The sequence below is a fragment of the Hippocampus bargibanti genome, linkage group LG17 (genome assembly GCF_051943395.1).
Source record: "Hippocampus bargibanti isolate YZ-2025 linkage group LG17, ASM5194339v1, whole genome shotgun sequence".
Lineage (NCBI taxonomy): Eukaryota > Metazoa > Chordata > Actinopteri > Syngnathiformes > Syngnathidae > Hippocampus > Hippocampus bargibanti.
This window is the reverse complement of record NC_142750.1, coordinates 9,541,207-9,563,190: the sequence shown is the minus strand read 5'-3', so window position 1 is coordinate 9,563,190 and position 21,984 is coordinate 9,541,207. Positions and strand designations below refer to the sequence as shown.

Genomic DNA, 21,984 nt, shown 5'->3' with positions numbered 1-21,984 from the left:
ATTGCAGCTATCCTTGCACATTTCGGGCGCTGGTGACGTCAGAGATTCAAGACGTTGTTTGCCCGCTTCTCCATTTTCCCGGAAATGCCTCCGTAATGGACGTGTAGAAAGACAGAGACTGAAATAGAATTTCAGAATTTCAATTCGAACACTTTCACTTGTGGTGTTTATGTAGACATTTCAGAGGAACGTTTGCAATGGAGGTGGATCTGTTGGACTTTTGGGTTCCTATCGAGAACAACAAGACTTTGTTTGTGTGGAACATTACACCGGGCCTGACCGAATCGCTCATACAGGTCAATCCAACGCGGCTCTTGGGCAAATTTATTTACGTGTGCTTGTGTACAACCACGGGAAGGTATTTGGGAATTCATGCGAGTGTGTATTGCAGGAGCACTTGCACGCGGTCTTTTCTTCCTTCGGTCCCCTCTACCTGGTGAAGGTTCGTCCTAACGCCCCGCTGAGCACGCCTGGTTTCAACGGCATAATCAAGTTTTACTCGGCGGTTCAGGCTCGTAAAGCGCAACAGAACACGGATGGACGCACGCTCTTCCAGAACACGCCACTCAAGGTGCACTCCTACACTTCTCGTTTTTTCTCACGTAATGTGAATGTGTGGATGGATGCACAAGTATGTTGTTTGCATGTATGTAAATATGTATTAGGGGTGTAACAAAGACCATTATGATCTGAAAGGTGGATCCATCCATCCATCTATCGATCAATCCATCTATCTATCCATCCATCCATCCATCCATCCATCCATCCATCCATCCATCCATCCATCCATCCATCCATCCATCCATCCATCCATCCATCCATCCATCCATCCACCCATCCATCCATTCTTCCAACCATCCATTCACCCATTCACCCATTCATCCATTTCCTGATTAGCTTTATCCTCAAAAGGCTGTGCATGCTGAAGCCCATTTTATGGCAATAGGTGGGGGATACCCTGAACCGGTTGCCAACCAATTGCAGGGAACACAGAGATAATCAACCATACGCGCTCACTCACACCGAGGGACAATTTTGGGTGTTAAATCAGCCTGTCATGTAAGTTTTTGGAAAGTGGATGGAAACTGGAGTACTCTGAGAAAATGTACGTATCAAATAGCTTGGAAGGAAAATTTCACATTTACTGCACTGACATGTTCATTTGAAAGAATGTAAAATGTGACAGAATTAATGTACTATATAAAATGATCCCATAGTTACTTTTATATTATTACAAAGCATTTATTCAGCATTATGACTTTGCAATGTTTCACCAAAAGAGACAGTGAAGAATAATGTTGAAGGGGGGTGTTGGGTTCCTAGCCCTGGACAAGATAAGCCATGAGGGAGTGGAGCTTGTTAAAATGCACAACTTTGAAAAGGAACTCTTATCTTCCAAGCCCATGGAAGGGGAACCTTATTAAATTATTTGATTTAAAAGCTTCATTATTGTTTTCAGACTAAAATCTGATAACAACCTATCAGGAGTGGAAATGGCAACTGTGTGACGGCGCGCTCCGGACATGCTTGCACAAATGAGCTCATGAACGCATCAAAGCACAGGATTGAATTGTTTCTCACCAGACGTCTTTCTGTGAACTTCATGAGTGGTTCTGACAGTATGCTTCCCCTTCGATTCCCTTAAGAAGGTCATGCAATACACATATTCCACCATGATTTCCCTGATCCACTTGTAGAAAGACGCTTTGATCTAGAACTGCTTCATGTAACAAAGAGGGTAGAGAACTTTGTCTGTGTCTTTGTGTTGTCATATTATTATTATTATTTTTTTTTTTTGTTTGTTCTTTTGACTTCAAGACGGCTCCGCGAGAGTGGCTGCCTTTCCAGCAGCTCATGTATTTTGTTTTTCTACTATTATTCCTTTCATCACTTTGCTGCTGTGAAATGTAAATTTCTCCACTGCGAGACTAATAAAGGCAAATCCAATTCAATTAGAGACCTATATTTTCAATAAACGGAGCACTCAGTAGGTTTGATATCACAGCGGGTTTGAAATTGTAACTAGTTAAAACCTGTACGTTGTCTTCCTCCGTTTAATATTTATGAAATGTTGTAGGATGACAGTGAAACCAAATAAACGTTGAATTTTCTCATTGGATAATTAGTTGCACACAATAAATTGATGGATTACTAACTGGATTACTAATTTTGAAATCTGTCGCCTATTTCAAGTGAGTGTAAACAGGGTCGCAAAATGATTACGAAATCTCAATGTTATTTATTGCCAGTGTCTGAAATAACGTCTGCCCGGATGCCCGGGGCGTGCAACTTTTCTGTCAGGCGTACTACTTACAAACCGTCTCTGCCCGGGTGGATGACAACTTCTTCAAGAGAAAAAAAAAGATGTTTTTTCAAATCAAGCGTTTGCTTTATTTAATAATGGAAACGTTTGAACGAAGATTTCGAAATCTTTATTCGGTTTGGAAATTTCTGAATTTCGGTTCGTTTGGCAATTTGCATACTCGGCACGCCTGCTTCGTGCTTCCGTCTTTCCTGAGTGTTTTAAGGTCGTGCATTTGCATATCATTGTCCAAAGTCGATGCACAGAACCTCAGCCCCAGAAGAAAGATTCAAAAGAGGCTAACAAAATTAATGACGCTACAAAACGTAAACGTACATTATCCAGTGACTGTAAAGTGTACTTGAGAGTTTTGAAAGGCGCTTAGAAATTTAACGTACATTAAAATGATCGTGGAAAGAGGAGTTCACATGGCTTGTAGCAGACGACGCAATGTGTGCAAAATGACAAACAGTGTATGACAAACGACCAACTGAAGCAAAATCATCAGCAAATGGATATTTATGATAAATTAAGCAAGGGAGCATGTGTGGTAGGTACAACCTTAATAAAAACAATCCTTATTATCCTTATCTTATTGTGTGTTTCAAGTTGTGAAAAATGGAGCAGGCAACTTTATGGCCAGGCAGGCAACTTTTCAGAGTTGTCTGCCCTGGTGTCCGCTAACTTTTGGTCATGAGTTTCAGACACCGTTATTGCACATGACAATTTCAGATTTTGGGGCCTTGAATTTCTCACTTGTCTTGTTTTCTATTGGTGGATCTTCAGGTGCGGCTGAGCTCCCAACAGATGTCTCATTTCCTGCCCGGCAGCAGACCACTGAGCCACGCTCGCTGCGTGGAGTTGGCCAATCATTGCCTAGGATTCAACGGGTGGACGTGTGACATCGTCACAGTAATTCCATTGATTTTGTATTGCGGTTGAAATGTTAGTGGCGAGGGGAAGCATCACCTGACTTTCTATGTTGCCCCCGCAGCTGAAGGAACTTCCCGCTGAGGATGAAGAGGAGGAAGATAAAGCAAGCGGGCGGGTTCGTGTCAAGCTGGGCTGCATAGTCCAGCTCTCGTTTCCGCGTCACGGCGTGACAACGCGAGGAGCCGCTGTGGTGGAAGATGTCTTGGCGCATGCGGGTCGGTCATGGCGGACACTGTAGCGTGATTGTGTCACCACGCCCTGCTACCAAACCAATTTTGACAAAATGGCTAATTGAAACAACCTTACAAAATGAAATGGCATGTGTGTGTTCCTGCAGGTCCTGAAATGATGTTGCGAAAGCGGAGTAGCTTGCACAAGCTGGCGCGTGACAAAGCGGCGGTGCAGGCTTTCTCCACCGTGGTGCTGGTTCTGCTCGGTCAGTCGGTTCCTCTTGCGCCAGCCGGTCCCCACAACGACGCCATCGTAGCTGACGCCCATGTGTGTGCACGTGCGTTTGGCAGGTGAGGGGAAGGTCATGGTGGAACTGCAAAGCTCGGTCGAACATCTCTTCCCCGATGATCCTGAGGGACTTCTTCCCGTCTGCAACCGGGATGAGGTGAGCAGTCACGTTTGCGCCTGACCGATGTCCGTTCAGGGTCAGCTTATCTGATATTATATCAGGTGGAGAACCTTCCCGCAGATGAAGACCTGTGGGACCTCGAAGACCTGGACCTGACTGTGTGGTAGATGAGCCGCATGCTTTCAGCAAGTTGCTTCATTCAAGGTTTTTGAAATGGTTTCACACTTTTGCCTGAAGAAACAGTTTTTGTTTGGTCTAAAGTTGAAACTCAAGATAGTAGCATGTCTAGTCATCTTGCCTCGTTGAAATGAATGGAAAAGACTCATCCAAAACGTTTTTTTTTAATGACAAAACTCACACTCATTATATTACGTAATGGATACAAATTCATAAGATCGAAACTCTTAGCAACTTTCATTTGGGTGTTTCTTTCCCATCGGGGGGCAATATCAAGGCCAATTCATGTTTTGCGCTTGACTTTTGTACGTCAACGTAGCACCCAGTAATATTCCAGCAGCGCTTGAACTCAAGTGATCTTGATGTCGTCTTTATTTAGAGAAAGATCACAAATTCTGTCCGTGACGGAGTACTTTTATATTATTTGTCGACATGTGTCGCCGCATATTTTGTGTTCAAATCACTCAGGTATTAAAGCAGAAAGCTATTAAGAAGTGTACTTCACTTACTGTAACATATATGCTAATTAGGATTGTCTATTTTAAAAACAGCAAGTTGAAGTGTTTAGTTTTAATGTCAATTTGTGCTGGGACTGACACAAATTAGCACAAAGGCTCTTTTTGTTGAAAGAATTTTTTCTTTTTTTTGGCTACCGAAATTCATGTGACTACCTTCCCCTGCTGCAAACAGATTTGCGAGTTGCTTACATGCTGCCTTCCACACTTGAACTTGCAAAAATGTTATCGACTGTTGGCTAAGCTAGCGGAATTAGCGATTGCTATTGCTTGTCACCACTTCTCTCTTTAGTTGACTGATGTAGTGTGTTTGTGTCGTTTATCGTCAAATGGTGGGATTCAGTTGACAGATTACAGTATTTAATCCACAAAGAAGTTTGACATCACCAAGTTTTCAAAACATCAATAGCCAGACTCATTAGCTTACCCTAGCATTAATAACCAGAGTCCAGAGAATTACGAGTTCTTCACAACCAACAATACAAACACCTCATTTCTGAGTTGTCCAACAACATAGTAACTTACAGTCTTAAATCATAACATTCAAACATAGACATGACACAGAACCACATCCCACGCACAGACGCTAAGAGGTCACAAAACCTTTTTGTTAGTGAGAGCTCCTACTGACAAACACACTTGGGAAAGAACACAATTGCCAAAATTATTTCTGTTGCTACAATACTGACCCGTGAACCATACTCGTTTTTCACAAACATTTTTCAGATCCAAAGCAAAGAATTTAAAAATCAAACATCTCACCAGTGAGGCAGCGAGCAAGGTGTGGTCCTCGGAAGTGCTCAACATGTAGGTGATACTAGGCTTAGTTCCCCTTGGTTATGGTTATGAGATCTTTCGGGTGCCGCCTCAGTCTATGGCGGTCCAGGTGCGCCACCGTTTGGGTTTGGTTCTAGTTGTGGTCAAGACGGCGTCCTGGCCCGCATGCCGTTCCTCCGCTGCCATGATCCGACCCTGGTGCTGGGCCACTGCTCGCCACGAGCGACGGCGCAAAAAGAAGCCGCACTGTGGACAGGAAGGAAGTTGGCATGTTGTCACCAACACGCAACCGGGAAATGAGGATAAAGTCAGAAATGGGAGTGGAAAACCAACAGCAAATAAGCAGGAAGTGTGAGCTCAAACAAGCAGGGAAAAAATGAGGGTACCTTCCACAACAGTATGCAGATAAGGGCTAGCAGGGCCAGTCCAGCCAGGATGGCTGCTATAATCGTCCACAAGGGGGTACCGCTGCCCTCCCATCTCTCCATGTCAGGGTAAGCATACACCTCTATCTGCAAACAACTATGGTGTTGGATCAATGTTGTTGGCTGTCGTCAGCAGGTAGGCCGTTAGTAGCACCTGTGCACTGGGGGTCTCCGTGCTGATGGAACCCAGTCTGAGGGTTGCCTTTCCCCGGATCAGTACGGCCCTGGCATCCATGTAGTGCTAACACACACCAACAAATGGATTAGCTTGACCGCTCCACTTATTGGGTACTGTGGAAAGCCATTTGAACATTTCTTCCATATCTTCATCGTAGATGTAGATTTTTGGAAATGCTCGATTGGTCATACTGCAGCACTAAAATTGGCGACGGTACCAGATTTCCCTTGAATGACTCTCTGTCAAAATGGTTGACAAGGTCCATTTAGGTTTATTAATACCCAGGAAGAATTTTGAACATAAACGTACGGATCATTTTGGATAGGATGGACTGTCTTCTGGATCTGATGGAAAAAGTCTTGTAGTTTTTGTTCGTATAGTACTGTTAGCATTAAAGGTAAAAGGACCATTAGAAGTTCCTCAGAAGTTATACTCATGCAACACAATTATCTGCTTGTCAGCTTTCGTAGCTCACGACGACTGAGACAGTCGTAATTGTGAAAATACTAGTAAAGGACAATGAGCATTCTGTTACACGGACCTTAAACTAGTCATCAAGGAAGAGGAAGAAATGTTGGACGGGCTTTCTGTATTACAAATGCAGCGGGAGTAAGGTAAGGGGGGAAAAGGAGAAGAAGAACCTCCAACATGGTGGCCTTCCAAAGGCGTGCTCGCAAAGTCACACTCGCGCTCTTCTTGACGTGTGACAGCTGACACACAAAGTGTACACACTTGGCACCGCCGTTGTTGCAGTCCTACACACACATGCAGTGAGTGAGGTCAGCCTTTATGTGCTTGTATTTAGGAGCTTCCAACCTTTGGAGTCAATTAGCTCCCCATTTCCAATGGGTTTTACCATCCCCAAAACACCCCAATATTCTTTTAGAATAACAGCACTTCAATCAAGAAACCAAGGCTGTCCACTGTGCAATGACTTGACATACTGCAATAGTGCGTTGGACTCTGTGTGTGCCTTTAGGGGTGTCACCTAGTGAGTGAAGTCTGAAGTCCACAGGGGATACTGGGGAGTGTTGTCATTTTGCATTTGTGTGTTTGTCCCTTTGTCCTGTTCCTAAATGGCTTCAGTGAATCAGCGAGTGTGGCTCGCCTTGCTCTCATGCCAAGGCGCTACTGTGAATGTATTTTTTCCCCCTCACTTAATGAGTGGCAAATCTGCAGCTTGCTCATATCTCCAATGTTGGCTTGCAAGATAAATCCCAAATGGGCTAAACAACAGATCCTAAGTAAAGGTAACGTTCTGGTGTTTTGTGTGGAATGAGGCGGAGAGTCCTTATGCTAGAAGATCTTACCAGGATGTAAGACTTGTTCCTGTGACGTGGGCTGTGGCCCGCTCGTTCGTACTTCCGCACTTCATCTTTCTGTGCTGGACTCTGCCTCTCCCTCCTCCCACTTTCTTCTCGGGATAGCTGTGACACACCAGAAATGTGTTTAACATGTTAGACAACATAATCACGTAAGATACAAAGACATCTTACACGTTTTAGATTACCCTGTTTAATTGTATTGGGGACACAATATTAAGTAAGGGGATGCCATATATTTTCTAGTGGGGGTTATATAACGTTAATGTAGAATTTACATTTTATGACTCAACTTGTCCATTCATAGTTTCCCCTCCCCTTTTGAGTTGTGGTTGTTTGTCGTTACTAACCTTGAGGCGGAGCGGGTTGAGTACATTGCCAGGTGGAAGGCATCGCGATTCAGTGCTTCCGTTCAGTGAGATCTCTGTTAGGTAGAGTAGCCATTTTCCGTTGGACAGCTCGCTCGGCCATTCGAACGCCAGCTCTAGGTTACCCCGTCGGTCTGGCGGCCTCCCGCCCACGTGCACCTGCCGGATGGGATCACCACTCACAGCGGGAGAGCTCCAGGACAAGTCAATGTGGACTTGGTCTGGGATCTCAATACTCCAAAGCAACACCGTCTATGCGGTGGTTTTAGTCATTATGCTGGCTCACAAAACTGAATTTCACAGGCAAGCTAGGTGAGACCCTCTTCCATGCATACCCACTGTGAGACATACTTGATGAAGCTTCATCGGTGGTACTACAAGCTTGAAGATTCATCGGCAGTACTACAAGGTACTACTGATGAGCCATCTATTTTGTCCACTCTAAAACACACTATACTCGCTGTAGGAGTAGAGAATAAGTGAACAATTGGGAACATAGCCCTGGACCGACCTGGAAAGTAAAGAGAAGCAGAGGGCCCACATCATCTGTGGTCCTAATGGCACTCTCACCCAACACCTGACCGCTGAAAGGTGTAGGGCCTGGCTGACTGCTCCTGTCACAAGCAGGTAGAGGGTGAGGCTGAAATGAGGTCCCCAAGGTCTGTCTGAAATGCTGTACTCACAATGTGAGGGACATGTCTACCGTGTAGTTGATTGTCAAGGAAACCCAGACCGGAGACAAGTCTGTCTGCTCGCTGAGTCTGAACACAAAGGTGAAAGCCAGTCAATTGATGGTCCAAGGAGACATTTTTCAAGCTTCATCTCAAAATCCTAATCACAATGAAATAAAAATCTATATGTAATCCTAAATGGGGAATGGTGATTACTTTGAACATTTCAATTTAATGCCCTTTTTTATCATTAGGAACAGAGTCATATTGATTAGCTCATATTGATTGCTCTTATGCTGCTCAGGGTTGCACATGAGCTGGACCGATTTTAGGCAAGACGCAGGTTTCACCCCGGACTGGCCATCACACTTCTTCTGGATACTTCCTGCAAAAAGTGGTAAGATTTTGTCTGAGTGACCGAGTGTGTGTCCTACGTGGATATCTGCAGCAGTACTTCCACCTCCCGAGTGTCCCAGCTGATCTCAGAAGGCTCAAAAATGATCCACATTTCAACCTGGAAGACAGCCAGCCTTAGCTTCATTGTGGCAGATACAGGAAATATGCATGGGCCAAGGGGTGAAAAGCAAAGGACAAGGAAAACAGAAGTCACAAAGAAAAAAGAACAGAAAACAATGAACAGGAATGAAATACAATCAAACAACAAAGAACAAGAACAAAGAAAAAATAGCAAGTGTCCAACAGGTGCCATACTGTTTGGTTGCCTTTAAATGGGTTCCCCAGCTCGCACAAAACCACAGAGCCTTCCACAGAGCATTGGATGTCCTGGACACCACCCTGGAATGAGAACAAACATGGGAAGTTCTGAGTCGCACAAGTCACAGTCTCACTCCGGATTAGTCCAGACCACATTCAAGTCAGGTCTTAGTCAGTGACGGATCAGGTCCATTTCATGTCCAATGGCTAGTCCATATCTGGTTAATGTCGGGTCATTCATTGAAGGCTGAGCATCCATCAGGATATGTCATGTCTCCCAAGACTGACGGGATCGAAGCCCAATGAGGTCTTGGTTGAGGTGGAACTCCCTAAAGGCACCTTTGTCCGGACTCCGGAGTAGACCAGCGCAGGTGGGATGCTAAGATTGAGTATGGCCAAGTGAGCGTCCTCCGCCGTGTTGCTAATGTTGACCCGCAGCAGAAGACGGTTTGCACCGCCCTCGTAGAACCACACTTGACGTCCAGAGCAGCTGAAAGAAGCCCGTTCATCAGGTCCACTCGAAACAGCTGAGGTTTGAACTGCTTGGGACTTACGTGTGCAATGGTTTCTGCCTGGAGTCTGTGAAGTGGGCCGCCATCTGCAGGTTGCTGTGGCAACGGTTATCCGAACCGCAATACTTTTGAATATGCACCTGGGGAACAATTGCAAGATTTTTCTCATTCCTTACTTGTTTCCAGCGTATGTTGTGAAGTAATCAAGTACAAGTGCTTTGTCTCTCTATATAAAATGACTCCAGGACCCTTATATGTACGCGAAAGACAATCTACAATGGATCTTAACTCTTGACACAATTAGAACCTATTAATGACCTATAAAACATATCTGACCTGAGTCTGAACTGGTCGGGGTCTGTGGCTAAGCACGGGGAAGGCTGCCAGGTCCTGGAAGGGGTCTTTGGACTTGGACATCTTCTGGTGTAGAGACGCATTGAGCGAGAACACCAATGCTTCCATTTTGTCTCGGACCGGAGTCTGCAGCAAAGTCACAAACGGTCAGTGTTCCCGGAGAAACTGTCCACTTCCTGTTGGCGTCCCCAAGGTCTCACCAGCAGTCCAACGCTTAAAGTTCTGCAACGATGCTGAGGAACTAGCATGAAACCAGCGTACACACTCTGACCATTTCCACGAAAACGTAGACGGGGGTTTAGGCTGCTGACATCTGCTGCTACGGTGAAATGGATGGCTGGCAGACACGTGGACAGCAACATGATGTTATCCGTAATACACTTTTAGCATTTTCCTGTGTGTGTGTGCGTGTGTGTGTGTGTGTGTGTGTGTGTGTGTGTGTGTGTGCGCGCGTGTGTTAGAAATAATATGACCTTCATTCGGATTGGTCCATTTAGAAAAACAAAGTCACAGTAGCTCTTTGTGTGCATGCGTGTATGAGATTTATTCCACACATGAGACATAAAAAGGACAGTCAAGGACAGTTTGGTGTCATGAATGTGTTTGTGTCGTACTTGATTACTAGTTGATTTTAATTGCCAGCGAGATGCTATGATTATGTCAAAAACAAAAACACGAGCTTGATCATACTAATGGTGTCGCCAGATGTGTGTGCGTGTGTGTGTCTTGAAGGTCCACTCACTGATACTGTCCTGTTGTCTCATCTCCCCAGTGCTCCGCGTGTGTGAGAAACACACGTCCACTTCAATACTGAGAACCACACATGCAGAAATATATGGCTAGCAATTTATGTCTGAGCTAGCGTCACAGTTAATAGCGCTCACCAAAAGTCGCATCTGTTGGGGTCTACTCTATTTGGGGACACTCTTATGGTTTTGTTGAGGTGGATCACTGGACGAGTTCTGCAAACCATCAAAATAATTCAACAAACTATAGTGTACGAATACATTGCTTTTCCAAAGGAAAAATTCAAGCAGATTATGGTGACTTTAAAACTGCTCATTTCCGACAATGTTACAGATTCCATTGCTTTCGGTTTTATTGGGCCTGCGCTGACAACGACTATGGGCTAAACAGGAACTGGGAGTATGTGCCTTAGCAGGACTGCGATGTCATCTAGTGAGCCAACCAGGAGGTCTGGATGTTTATTCCCGTCCACGTCCAATCCGGCGGACAATGAGAACCCAAAAGTGGAGAATCGAGGAGACAAACTGCTTCCACTGATAACCTGCGGAGGCCACCAAAATGCAGTCAGAGAGTGAATGCGTTTGTGCGGGTGTGAATCTGTTAGGTACCTGGCTGGGTTGAGAGGAGATGCCGGTGCTGCTCCCGCGCCAGATCATCACACTTCCTCTTCCGTGGAATGGAGCACCCACTGCAAAGTCTGAACCCCAGTGTCACTACATCTCATGATCGTGTGCTACCACTTGGGTCGCATCACATGACAGGTTGAGCATTCCTCACCCTGGAAACCATCTTGGTCGAGATCTCCAGCATGGGCAATGGCCATTCCGAACGCAGAAGCAAGCGGCCCCTTCAGCATCAAAGTGGGTAATGAGCGAAAGTGCCCTCTCACGTTCATATACACGTAAACCGCACCGCCCACTTCCTCCTTCCGCTGGAAGTAGAAAGGCGCGCCCACCAGCAGGTCGCACCACCTAAGGGTCACAGTCGGTAAGCCATCACAACCGGTGAGGGATCTGCCTCACTTACCCGTCGTTGTCCAAATCTGCGGCGGCCACAGCATTCCCGAAATATGAGCCCGTCTGCTCTCCTCGCAACGTCTGCTGGATGGTCAGCAAATCACTTCCGCCGGCTTTGACCGCCAGCAGTACTGATCCACGAGCGTCCTCTTTGGTGTCTTTTGGAGCACCTGCTTATGGGAACACCTTTTAACTTTTATGACATGACCCTCATATATATATATTCAACCACCAGCTGATTGGTCAGAGACAAAAGAAGTCATCACCTGTCACTATCGTGATGTCATCCTGTGAGAGAAGACCTGATGCCTGAGTGACTGAGTAACCTACACAAACACACACATTACGTTGAGCCTTCTTAGTGTGTACCCTCACTTTTTATACCTAGCTGCTAGGATGTAGCTTTTATGTTAATACAATGTCTTGCTGTAGCTAAATATTTTTCTGTTAGTGCACAGCCTTTGTCCTCTTCATACGTAGCCCATAACTTCCAACTCTCATCTTTACAGATAGCATATAGCCGTTAGCATGTGCCCGTTCTGTTAGAATATAGCATCACTGTTTAATTGTTGACTTCTACTACTGTTAACATTTAGCTTGATTCTTAGCACATAGCTTAGTTGTTAGCAGATGTGAAGAAAAAGTGCTGTGAGGGCAACTGACCCAAGTAGATGTTCCTGCGTTGTAGATTTGGGAAGGAACTCCTTCTGGTGTCAAAGACATCATCAGGGTTGTTCCATCTTACATGGATGTTTCCTTGAGACAAAAAAGCCAACAAGGAGGAGGCAAAGGACAAGTCAAAGAAAATCAAAAACCAGGAAACGGGGAAGATGAACAAGTAGTCTGACCTTGCCATTGGTAACTTCCCGGTGATCCGATGATGATATCATGACGAAAGATTGAGGTAGACATTCCTGAGTTACACATGACCTCTCCGCTCATGTCGCCCAGGTGACTATGTACACACACACACACCACCACACACATGTACTATGGGGAGTGGGCAAGGCCTGCTGACATAATGCCACCTCACCTCCCCCATGCCGCCATACCTGCACACCTGTTCATCATCGTCACTGTGCCGTAGATCGTTACCGCGGAGATAACAGCGGCCGATCATGTGTCGCAGTTTGAATGCGCCGTAAATCTTCACAAAGCGATGGCCACACGCCTGCAGGGTGGGGGGATGGGGGGGGCACCAAAAAGCATGGTTAAACGGCATAACAATTAATTGACAATGAATTGATTGTCAAAGTCATCAATTTTCGGCTGAAATTGAAGTGTGGGTCAGTGTAATTACACAATAATTGTTTCAAATTCAACCCCAAATCAGTCAAGGCTTCGACTCACCAGAACCCGCCCCCCAGGTGGCCCCTGACTGGCCAGTGACACACCAAGCCACATGTCCTCCACCAAGTCCTCAGATGGCTCCAGGCCTGGAACAAAGCAAGTACCTCGGTATACCTCGGTTTACAAACACCTTGGCTTACAAACATTTCGGTTTACGAACGTTACATTTATGAAAATTTTACCTTGGCATACGAACTTTACCTTGGAATACGAACTTTTTTCATACACGGCGCTGCCTCAATGAGTGAGTGACGTGTCGTTCGCGAACGAGCCCGTTCTTCTAACAACAAATGGCAGCCGACTTTTATTGTCCTCTATTCCCCACCCCCAGTCTTCGGTTAAAGCCACGTGATTGGTCAAGAACGCAGCAGTGATGGGGTGGTTTAAACATTAAAGGGACAGGCAGACGACAGTAAAACAGTTTCAACTTTGATAGTTCAAAGGCAGCGTATAGACTGCAAGGTTAAAATGTCCCATCAATCAGGCTCCAAAAACAACCCACACAAGCCATCTGTACACTTGATGCAAAAAGCTATCAACCCAGCTAAACAGAACACAATTGATGAGGAACTAGATAAAATTATCACAGAGAAAGCACCGACAGGGGATCATTCCTCAAGATGGTGAAAGAAGGTTACATTCCTCATCAAGTGTTTCATGCTGATGAAAGCGGCCACTCCATTCCATCAAGCCATCGACCATCACAAAGGTAAATAAAATGACTTTATTATAAAGTACAGTTTATTTCTTTAATTATGATACCATAGCACATTTATTACACATAAAGTAAGGTATATTCTGTGTAGTTTTAAGGCTTAGAAAATTATGTTTTATGGGGACCTGGGAACAGATTATTCTCATTTTAATGGTTTCCTATGGGAAATTATTTTTTGGGATTTTGCCTTACACACTCTGTGTGGGGTTCGTAAGCCAAGGTATCATACAAGTAGGAGAAGCATGAGAAGGAGGGCCTGTGTCAACTGGTGGGTGTGGCTTCTCCTACTATCACAACAGTGTTCGATAAACAGGAAGTAGTATCAAGAGAGAATAGGGCAGCCTCACCTGGCTTGATGAGTGGTAGCCTCCTGCAATCCGATTGGTTGCGAGTGATAGGGCAGATATATACCCCCCCTGTTCGATTGGCCGGCACACCGGGCTCCGCCCTCTCCCTGGGAGCGCCGACCAATAAACTTTGACCACCCAAGATGACAGAAGACACACAAGTCAATGCTTTTCTTGTGTGTATGTATATACAGCTCTACAAAGGGATGGTCAGAGGTGACTCACAGATGTGTGCGTGACTTGAGGTCGAGATGTAGAGCGACTGAAAGTCCAAACAAAGTTCCGTCTGCTCCCGTCTTGAGCAGCGGGAAGCGCGTGTCGATGTTGGAAGCTGCACATGCTAACACATTCACACTCGCTAACACCCACATCCAAGTCGCCATGGAAATCTTTGGATGTACACGCCTTGAAAGACCAGAAATACACACATGCATTCCATGAATTAAAAGCAAAAAAAGTGAAGCGTAAACAGTAAAACTTGAATGTGATCAAATGCAATGTGAAAATGATAAAACACACTTTTTCGGCATGTCCGCAACACGTGAAAATGCTAAAACAATACGAACGTGAAAAAAGAAAATAATATGATGGTTGTCCATGTTAAGCGGTTTTTTTCCAGCTTCAGCTGTTAAAGCGCTACATACTGTAAATTAATATGTATTGTATTGTACTGCTTTATAACATAATGTAAGAATCATAATGTATTACATTCGATTAGATTAACCTTTATTAGTCTGTGATGTAATGTGTAAAATATAACTTGTATGAGACGAAATGTGTCAAGTGTATGTGTAAAAATGTAATAAAATTATCTCTCTTAAACATCTAATAATTACATCTAATAACTAATTACATCTAATCAGAACATGACAAAAACTCGTAACATAGATGCGATAAAATGGCATGTAACTAAATTTGATTAAAAAACGCAATAGAATGTCAAAAACGGAATAAAACTGCAGCTTGTGTGATAACAAAAGCACAAAACTGCAAATGTGAAAAAAACGATAAAACGTCACATAAACACGAATGTGCTAAATGCTACTATGTTCACATTTACATGTAATGAATGAGATATATAATGGAACATGTAATGCGAACAACCTCAAATACAGTAAAGTCTCGTTATATCGATATCGGATATATCGATAGTCCCGGTTATATCGATACTATTTCTATGCACGCACTGAGAAAATTACATGCAAACAGGGTCAGATATATCGATAGTCCCGGTTATATCGATATTTTTTTGGACTCCGTTGAATATCGATATAACGAGACTTTACTGTATGTGACTTATATCATGTAATTATTATTACAATAAAACTAAAGGGGAACATCACACCATGCAAACTGTTAAGCAGGAACCTTTTGAAATCAAAATGGAATATTTCATTGAAAAAAAAGACACAAGTGCCTCAAGAGTTAAAATGTGATAAAACCTTGAATACTTAATATTGTAAAATAGAACTTTGCACTATGTACAGTTTTTATTTTTACATGTACATTTCAGTCTCCTGACGTTTTCTTTTGTGCATAGAATACTTTGTTTTATCTTTTGTCCCCTTTCAATTTTGCTACTGTAGATGGCAAATTTCCCCATTGTTGGACTATCAAAGGCTTTCTGATTCTGATTCAACATGCACTTAACATCAACATGTCACATAAACCAAGGTGAAACGCACGTAAGAAATAAAACCTGTAACATGAATAACAGGAGCGACCGCGTAAGTTGTAAAACGGCAATTTGCCTAAATTAAACTTGACCAAGGAAGAAATCAGACATGAAATGTCACAGGAACGTTTCACTTTGAAATAGATTTTTAAAAGGGAAAGAAAGCGACAACCTGTTGAGATGAAGCCACTGCACCATCACCTTCTTCCGAGCGCCCGCCACCCGCTGTCCTCGTCGTCCTCCTCCTCCTGTTCCTCCTCGTCGGCCTCCTCATTCTCATTCTCCAGCTGAGGCGCTCTCAAATGAAATCACGTCTGGTCGCCCGCCCACACGCGGCCGCGCACGCACATGCGGTCACAAAAACGGATTTGTGCGAGGGCACCTTCATTGTTGTGTTTTATGAGGCGCGTGCGTGTATGAGCCCACACGCACAAGCTGGGCTGTTGCTTCCCGTCTTTGTGATTCAGACTTTTTTTTCACTCCTTATCTTCATCATCAAAATCAAATTGTGACTGAATGACACACCCTCACGCACATTATTTGCTCAGTGCACTAAGATTACTTTTGACATCAATGGGACATGATTGTAATCCCTGTAAAATGTAAATGAAAAAAATTGACATTTTTCCTTTGACTACTTTTACACTTCTTACAAATGACGTTTTAATAAACAAGCATTTGGCAATTGCTCCAAATGCCTTTTTCCTCGTTGCAACACATCTTAGTTTCCTTGCTCCCTCCCTTCCTTGTTTATTTCCCGCCATGCATCCTTGTTTCCTTTCTCCCATTAATCTTTTGTTGCATCACTTAGTCTTCCCATTTTCTTTCCTTGTTTTTTTTCATTTCTTATATTCCTCCTTCCTTCCACTCTTCCTTCTGTCCTTCCTCCTTACCTTACATCCTCTTATGACCTTACTACATCTAATCATTCATCCTTTATTTTCTTTCATAGCATCCTTTTTTGTTCCATCCTTCCTTCCATCCATCCATTTTCCTCCCATCCATCCATCCACCCAAAAAAAACAATCTATCCGTCCATCCATTTTCCTTCCTTCTTTTCTTTCCTTTGTTCTTTCCTGACTCCCTTCAATAAATTAGCTTTGCTGATTCGCAAAAAAAGGGGGGCGGTGTATTGTATTGTTGGGTCATACAGAGGTCACTGTAACCTTAAAAAGCTAACAGTCCCTGATGGCATTGAGGGGGGGGGGAGGGCATCTGTGCCATCAACATGACAATTGATTGTGTACTGAGCCACACCACATGCACACACACAGACTGAATATTGCCATAGGTAGGGTGTCATTTGTTGATGGCAGTCTGTCATTAGACAGGAAGTGGCTAAGATGGCAGATGGCCGGTCAAGATGGGAAGTGATTGCAGTTTGTTTAGATTCTGTGAAGGAACTGCCAAGTCATGCTTCAAACTAACCTGACCCTCATCTGCAGTTCAGAACTGGGCCACCGACAGAGCCACTGACAACAACCCAAGAATCAAAACGCAGCCATTATAACAGAAGACGACTCATAAGCGGAGGTCTACATGGACCTGAAATCATCAGACCCTCAATGCAGTCTTCAGCAACTGACCAGGTAGACACTCCAAAGAGACCACAAGAGACTGGGGTCTACCAGGAAACTGTTCGACCGATATGTACCCATATCTACATCTAATGCCGATTCAGAGGTGTCTACCTGCGTCAGAGACAGACGTTTGGCATTGGCTTGCATGCGCACTTGTGTCTGAAAGCATCAAAGCACATTGTCGGCCAGTCATCACTTGATCAGGTGGACACTCTGACGATACCCCAGAGTGTCCAGACAGACCAGAGTCAATGACTGTCAAGTTCCCCTTGTCATGAGACGGGTCCTCACTCGGGTCCTGGCAGTCAAGACTGGTCTTGCTGCTCTTAGAAAACAGAACCATATTAAGTCCGTATGAGTGTGTGAGAGGTCATGGCAGACCGTCAAGGCCTGTAAAGCCTTCTCTGCTGGCCTAAAAATATCCATGAATTCTGATTAAATAATTCCAAATTGTCTCTCAGCTTCCTTTCATTACTCCCCCCCCCCCCCCTGTTGCGCTGCGTCCATGTGTGTGTTTACATATTTAAGCATTCAACCAATCACATCAGAATCAGAATCATCTTTATTGCCAAGTATGTAGAACACACAAGGAATTTGTTTCCGGTAGAACACGCTGCACTTGTATCGTTGTCAAAAAAACTGCTAAGTGGCGCTATACAGTTCCATTTTGGCTACTGTTGAAAGCCATAATTATTTACCAGGGTCAGAAATCTACCTAGAAGCCTCCACAATAAGTTTTGCACGCCCTGTCGTGTCAAATGTGTGTTGACAACCCAAAAGAGGTACCGGTGCCTTCTTGGTCAACCTCAGAGTTTTTGCAAACTGATTGGCTAGTCAGTCACTAGGCAATCATAGTTTGCGAAAACTGCTTTGTCACTCGCCGCTAGTGACAAAGCGCATACTGGCCAGAGCTCACTGTATCACTCGCTAGCTGCATAAGCAAATATATTGTGTTGATTTAATAGCGGTTTTGCCAACCCAAAATGGCTGGAGGAGGAGAAGAAATGGATTTGGATGCAGATTTACTGTTAAAGCAGGGGTGTCAAAGTCATTTTTTGCCGCGGGTCACATTGTAGTTCCGATTTCCTCTCTGGGGCTGTTATGAATTTGGAGAAGCCATTAAAAGGTTTTATCCACTCCTCATATTACATATAGAGCGCACAGCAAATTGATAAATAACTACTTTTCAAATTTGAAGTAATTAATAATGACTGTTATTGTGGCTTACATGTGACAATTTGAAATTTTGTTTGGGACTTGAGCAAGCATCATGGAACTTGACATGCTTTATCTGCTTTCGTGGGTCAAACAAAATGATGTGGTTGGGCGCATTTGGCCCCCGCGCCTTGACTTTGACACCCGTGTGTTAAAGCCATTTTCAAGACAGACTTTTTAAGAAAAAAATTTATATAATTAAGAAAGGTCGGTGAGTTATTTTCTAGCGAATGGTACCCGCGAGTGGACTTGGTAGTGGTAGTAAATCACACCACACTTTTTCCAGTCTGGATTGATTCAGACGTAGCACGACTGAAGGCCTAGCGATAAAATCCACGGCCCGCCACTGGTGAGAGGTGACCTTAAAGAGAAATCAATGTGAATATTTGCTCATCATCTGGTTTACAGAGTGCAGAAGAAAAAATATTCATAAAGATATTCATAAATACATAAAATGTATATAGAAATATGTATTGTATGAATATGTCTCATTTCATAGGCGGAAGCAGTCAACGTATGCACATGCCAGCTGTGTAGTTGGGTTTCTTTTCTGTCTAAAGGCCGACTTCCTTTTGAGGTCTTCTCAGTAAACAATGTCAAAAGTGAAAAGTGTCGCTCATGTGCGTGCGCGCATGATGACATTAGGGTGCCCACTGGAAAGCACGCAAAGGTTTTCTTCAAGTTCCTGGCTGCTTTCTGGCCTAGTCCAATTCAACAAGCTGGCTTCACATTTCGTCTGAAACTTATTTCTCATCGAGAATCTTCTTTGTGTCCACCACTGATGAAATCACACCACAAAAGTTATCATTGCTTGTGTCCACGCCTTTCTCCTCTGAAGATGACAATGATGATGACGATGATTTGGGTATTAGCATGCTTTTCAGCTTGTTGGTGTTTCCCCAAGAAAATGGAATCCAAAAGTGCAAATGAAAATCAAGGTGAAAATTTCCCACTTTCGAAGAATTGAGCGAAAATACGATGAAGGCCGACAACGTTGCCCACATCAGCATCATCGCCGTCCTCTTTAAAAGAAGGCTGCGCACACATGACCTTGACAAAGCCGACAAATCTGAGACCTCCGATACCTCCTGGACTTGCAAGACCACCAGTAAGTACATTTTCGTGGGGTGTTCGTGTAACCTAAACGATGACAGACTTGTAGAGAAAGCCTGGATTCACGGTTTTGATGGTTTTATATGCAAATCGAAGCAGGAATGCCATTATGATCTGAATTCTTTTTTTGTCTGTTGACATAGACTAATCTGAAAATAATCCAATTGTTTCCTTACGAGTGCATATGTTTTCATCGTGAGCGTTGTTGCATTAATATTGAAACTGAAGAACGCTCGCCACGGCGGATAATGAAGATGGCAAACGGCCATGTCACGAGAGAGCATTTTTTTCCATAAAAAAAAACCACTCGATTTTCAAAAAGCGGAATCGACTTCGATTTCCCCTCCCAAAACACAGTGCTGGATCGTCCGCGGAAGCAGAAAATTTGTGAGATGAGGCTGCTGTGGGAAGAGATTGTTGGGGTTCCTCAGGGTTCATTGTCAAGTCCTCACACAGTCTTGTGAGTGGCGTGCATCATGACTGGTACGGACTCATCAAAGCGTCAATTGCACAGACAAATACAACTTAGCCATTCTGCTATTTTTCTCGTTCTGGCGAGTGAGAAAATATTCGTGTGTTGCTTGGACATTCCTCGCCTTTTGATTGAGGTCTTTATTGCACTTTTTTTTGCCATAATCAAGGCTAATATAGCCCACAGAGAAAATGCAAATTGTGATCCTGACATTGCCGCTGGCTTCTTTCCATGATAAAAACACCAGCGAAGTTGGCGAGAGTAAAGTGTGAAATTTGTTGCCGATTGTCCAGTCTGATGGAGTTGAGATGCCTCACATCCACCTCTAAAAGATGGCGGAGACTGCACTGACTCACCTGATGGAGCAGGTGTATCCCAGTTCTGGTCCTGATCCAGACTGTCTTGAGATTTGGATCAGGACCAAAACTGACCACTAGTACGACTCTGCTCCTGACACCCAGACAACCTGCCAATTTCCACAGCCTTACCTCCACGTGCCAGGACCTTCTGAAGCATTATGACTGGATCCGTCTGGAGCATCAAGACCATTTGGACCACAAGTGTCGCCATGGTAGTGGTGCTCCAGCTTTGGAGTATCGATGTCATGACAGCGTCCTTGCCAGCCTGCGACCTCCCGGGAAACGTAGTTCTGGGAGCCCATAACTTGCTCCGAGACCTAGTAAGTACCCACTTTAGAATCTCACACGCGTCCTTCTTTGTCATTTGGACCCCCAGGGTGTGACTTTGTCCCTCAGGGCCCGCTTTTTCCTGTCCACTGCCTTCCATACAACAGCAACGTCACTTTTCCTCGCAGAGCCGTCAACAATGGCCTACAGGTGACCTCACACCCATGCCAGAGATGATCGTGAAATCAGCGATCTGACGTTGAGATTGTTTGAAACTGAAAGAAACAAAAAAAAAATCACATTTGATTTCTGCAATATCACCAGGCGGAGAAGTTTGAAGCAACGTTCGTAAAAAAAAAAAAAAACACTAATTCATTCATTGCGGCCATCTTGCAGCATCACTGAAAAACGGTCTGACCAGTAGAGCAGCATCCCATCAAAACTTTATCTTAAAAATCAGCAAGTTGGCGGGGAAGGGACTGAATACATGTCGCTGTCCAAGATGCAAAACAATAAATAAAATCCTGGCTGAAAAATATGCTACTGCACCATTGTGGGTGTGCAGTGTCGCCAGGCGTTGCAGGCGCTTCACGAGTCGCTGCAGGGGGCGGAGCAAGTTTTTGAGGACTACAACGTAACCTTTGGAGAAGGTGGACTTGCGTGGGACATCCACATGCTAGACGACTTCCAGAACCTTCAAAACCGCCTGCTGAGGGAAGGCGGCTGTGTGAGTAGCGCCACCTGACGGCCTTTGACTCTTCTGACTGGATTGACAGACTGCCTCTCTTGTTGATCGCAGTTGCCAACAACCGCCGCCAGCCCAGATCCCGGCATGTCGGCCTACTTTGGCAACGTGAGCGCTCTTCTTCAGCAGCCGGTAATATTTATTTAATAGCCTTTATTGAATCAAGACACATAAACTCTTGCGTTACACTGTAAGTCTTTTTTTTTTGAAAGGTGTGAAAGTGCCATTCATCTGGATAAGCTTCTCCCACAAAAAAAAAAATGAAAATAAACAAACAAAAGTTTGTAATGTCATACAGACATAAAGGAAGAAAAATAGTTTTTCTCCTTCTTGTGTTTTGTCAGTTTATTCAAGTAGGATAAAGAATATATCCTCCACCAAGTTCAAATATTGGTTGCTCTCTCTTCCCACCCAGGAGAGCGCCACCTGTGGTTGGTCTGTGCTGCGGCGGGATGTGCTCTGGGTCCTGAAGACGGTACTCCTGCGTCACCACAGCTGCTTCAGCTGGTGACAGGAACCCCAACATTTACGATTACTCGTCAATTATTTACATGT

General features: G+C 44.3%; 3 protein-coding genes across 5 annotated transcripts; 2 read left to right on the top strand and 1 right to left on the bottom strand.

Annotated features, from left to right (window-relative positions):
* Positions 1-60: 60 nt before the first annotated feature.
* On the top strand, positions 61-17,258 carry rdm1 (RAD52 motif containing 1). 3 transcript variants are annotated; one of them, XM_089019270.1, is made up of 8 exons: positions 61-296; positions 392-571; positions 3,089-3,214; positions 3,297-3,450; positions 3,573-3,671; positions 3,757-3,851; positions 3,917-4,019; positions 17,124-17,258. In XM_089019270.1, exons 1-7 carry the CDS (start codon positions 198-200, stop codon positions 3,980-3,982), a joined length of 819 nt encoding a protein of 272 aa, XP_088875396.1. In that variant the 5' UTR covers positions 61-197; the 3' UTR covers positions 3,983-4,019; positions 17,124-17,258. The 3 variants fall into 3 exon arrangements, with proteins under 3 accessions (XP_088875396.1, XP_088875397.1, XP_088875398.1); XM_089019271.1 differs by lacking the exon at positions 17,124-17,258 and adding an exon at positions 10,909-10,927; XM_089019272.1 differs by lacking the exon at positions 17,124-17,258 and having other exon boundaries at positions 392-442; positions 512-571; positions 3,917-4,482.
* Positions 4,670-14,408, bottom strand: LOC148885603 (integrin alpha-3-like). Its single transcript, XM_089019256.1, has 27 exons — positions 14,229-14,408; positions 14,004-14,131; positions 12,942-13,027; positions 12,644-12,762; positions 12,440-12,546; positions 12,255-12,347; positions 11,858-11,917; positions 11,602-11,761; positions 11,353-11,546; positions 11,184-11,272; positions 10,983-11,116; positions 10,713-10,790; positions 10,571-10,638; positions 10,029-10,165; positions 9,811-9,954; positions 9,517-9,614; positions 9,302-9,452; positions 8,960-9,043; positions 8,683-8,762; positions 8,261-8,338; positions 8,089-8,191; positions 7,560-7,736; positions 7,198-7,314; positions 6,529-6,642; positions 5,864-5,950; positions 5,671-5,796; positions 4,670-5,530 (listed from the first exon to the last, which is right to left on the bottom strand). The coding sequence occupies exons 1-27, from the start codon at positions 14,384-14,386 to the stop codon at positions 5,375-5,377; spliced, it is 3,126 nt and encodes a 1,041-aa protein (XP_088875382.1). The 5' UTR covers positions 14,387-14,408; the 3' UTR covers positions 4,670-5,374.
* Positions 17,259-17,796: 538 nt separating the features above from the next.
* Positions 17,797-21,984, top strand: LOC148885601 (interferon alpha-9-like). Its single transcript, XM_089019277.1, has 6 exons — positions 17,797-19,581; positions 20,541-20,737; positions 20,814-20,894; positions 21,250-21,411; positions 21,484-21,561; positions 21,845-21,984. Exons 2-6 carry the CDS (start codon positions 20,576-20,578, stop codon positions 21,938-21,940), a joined length of 579 nt encoding a protein of 192 aa, XP_088875403.1. The 5' UTR covers positions 17,797-19,581; positions 20,541-20,575; the 3' UTR covers positions 21,941-21,984.

Excerpts from the sequence above, each read along its gene's own strand:
- rdm1 (XM_089019270.1), top strand. The coding sequence starts at position 198 with ATGGAGGTGGATCTGTTGGACTTTTGGGTTCCTATCGAGAACAACAAG. Across the intron at positions 3,451-3,572 it reads AGATGTCTTGGCGCATGCGG|GTCCTGAAATGATGTTGCGA; the intron begins GTCGGTCATGGC and ends GTGTTCCTGCAG. Across the intron at positions 3,672-3,756 it reads CGTGGTGCTGGTTCTGCTCG|GTGAGGGGAAGGTCATGGTG; the intron begins GTCAGTCGGTTC and ends TGCGTTTGGCAG.
- LOC148885603 (XM_089019256.1), bottom strand. The coding sequence starts at position 14,386 with ATGGCGACTTGGATGTGGGTGTTAGCGAGTGTGAATGTGTTAGCATGT. Across the intron at positions 11,762-11,857 it reads TGACATCACGATAGTGACAG|GTGCTCCAAAAGACACCAAA; the intron begins GTGATGACTTCT and ends TCCCATAAGCAG. Across the intron at positions 11,273-11,352 it reads CGACCAAGATGGTTTCCAGG|ACTTTGCAGTGGGTGCTCCA; the intron begins GTGAGGAATGCT and ends ACTGGGGTTCAG.
- LOC148885601 (XM_089019277.1), top strand. The coding sequence starts at position 20,576 with ATGACTGGATCCGTCTGGAGCATCAAGACCATTTGGACCACAAGTGTC. Across the intron at positions 21,412-21,483 it reads TGCTGAGGGAAGGCGGCTGT|TTGCCAACAACCGCCGCCAG; the intron begins GTGAGTAGCGCC and ends TGTTGATCGCAG. Across the intron at positions 21,562-21,844 it reads GCGCTCTTCTTCAGCAGCCG|GAGAGCGCCACCTGTGGTTG; the intron begins GTAATATTTATT and ends CTTCCCACCCAG.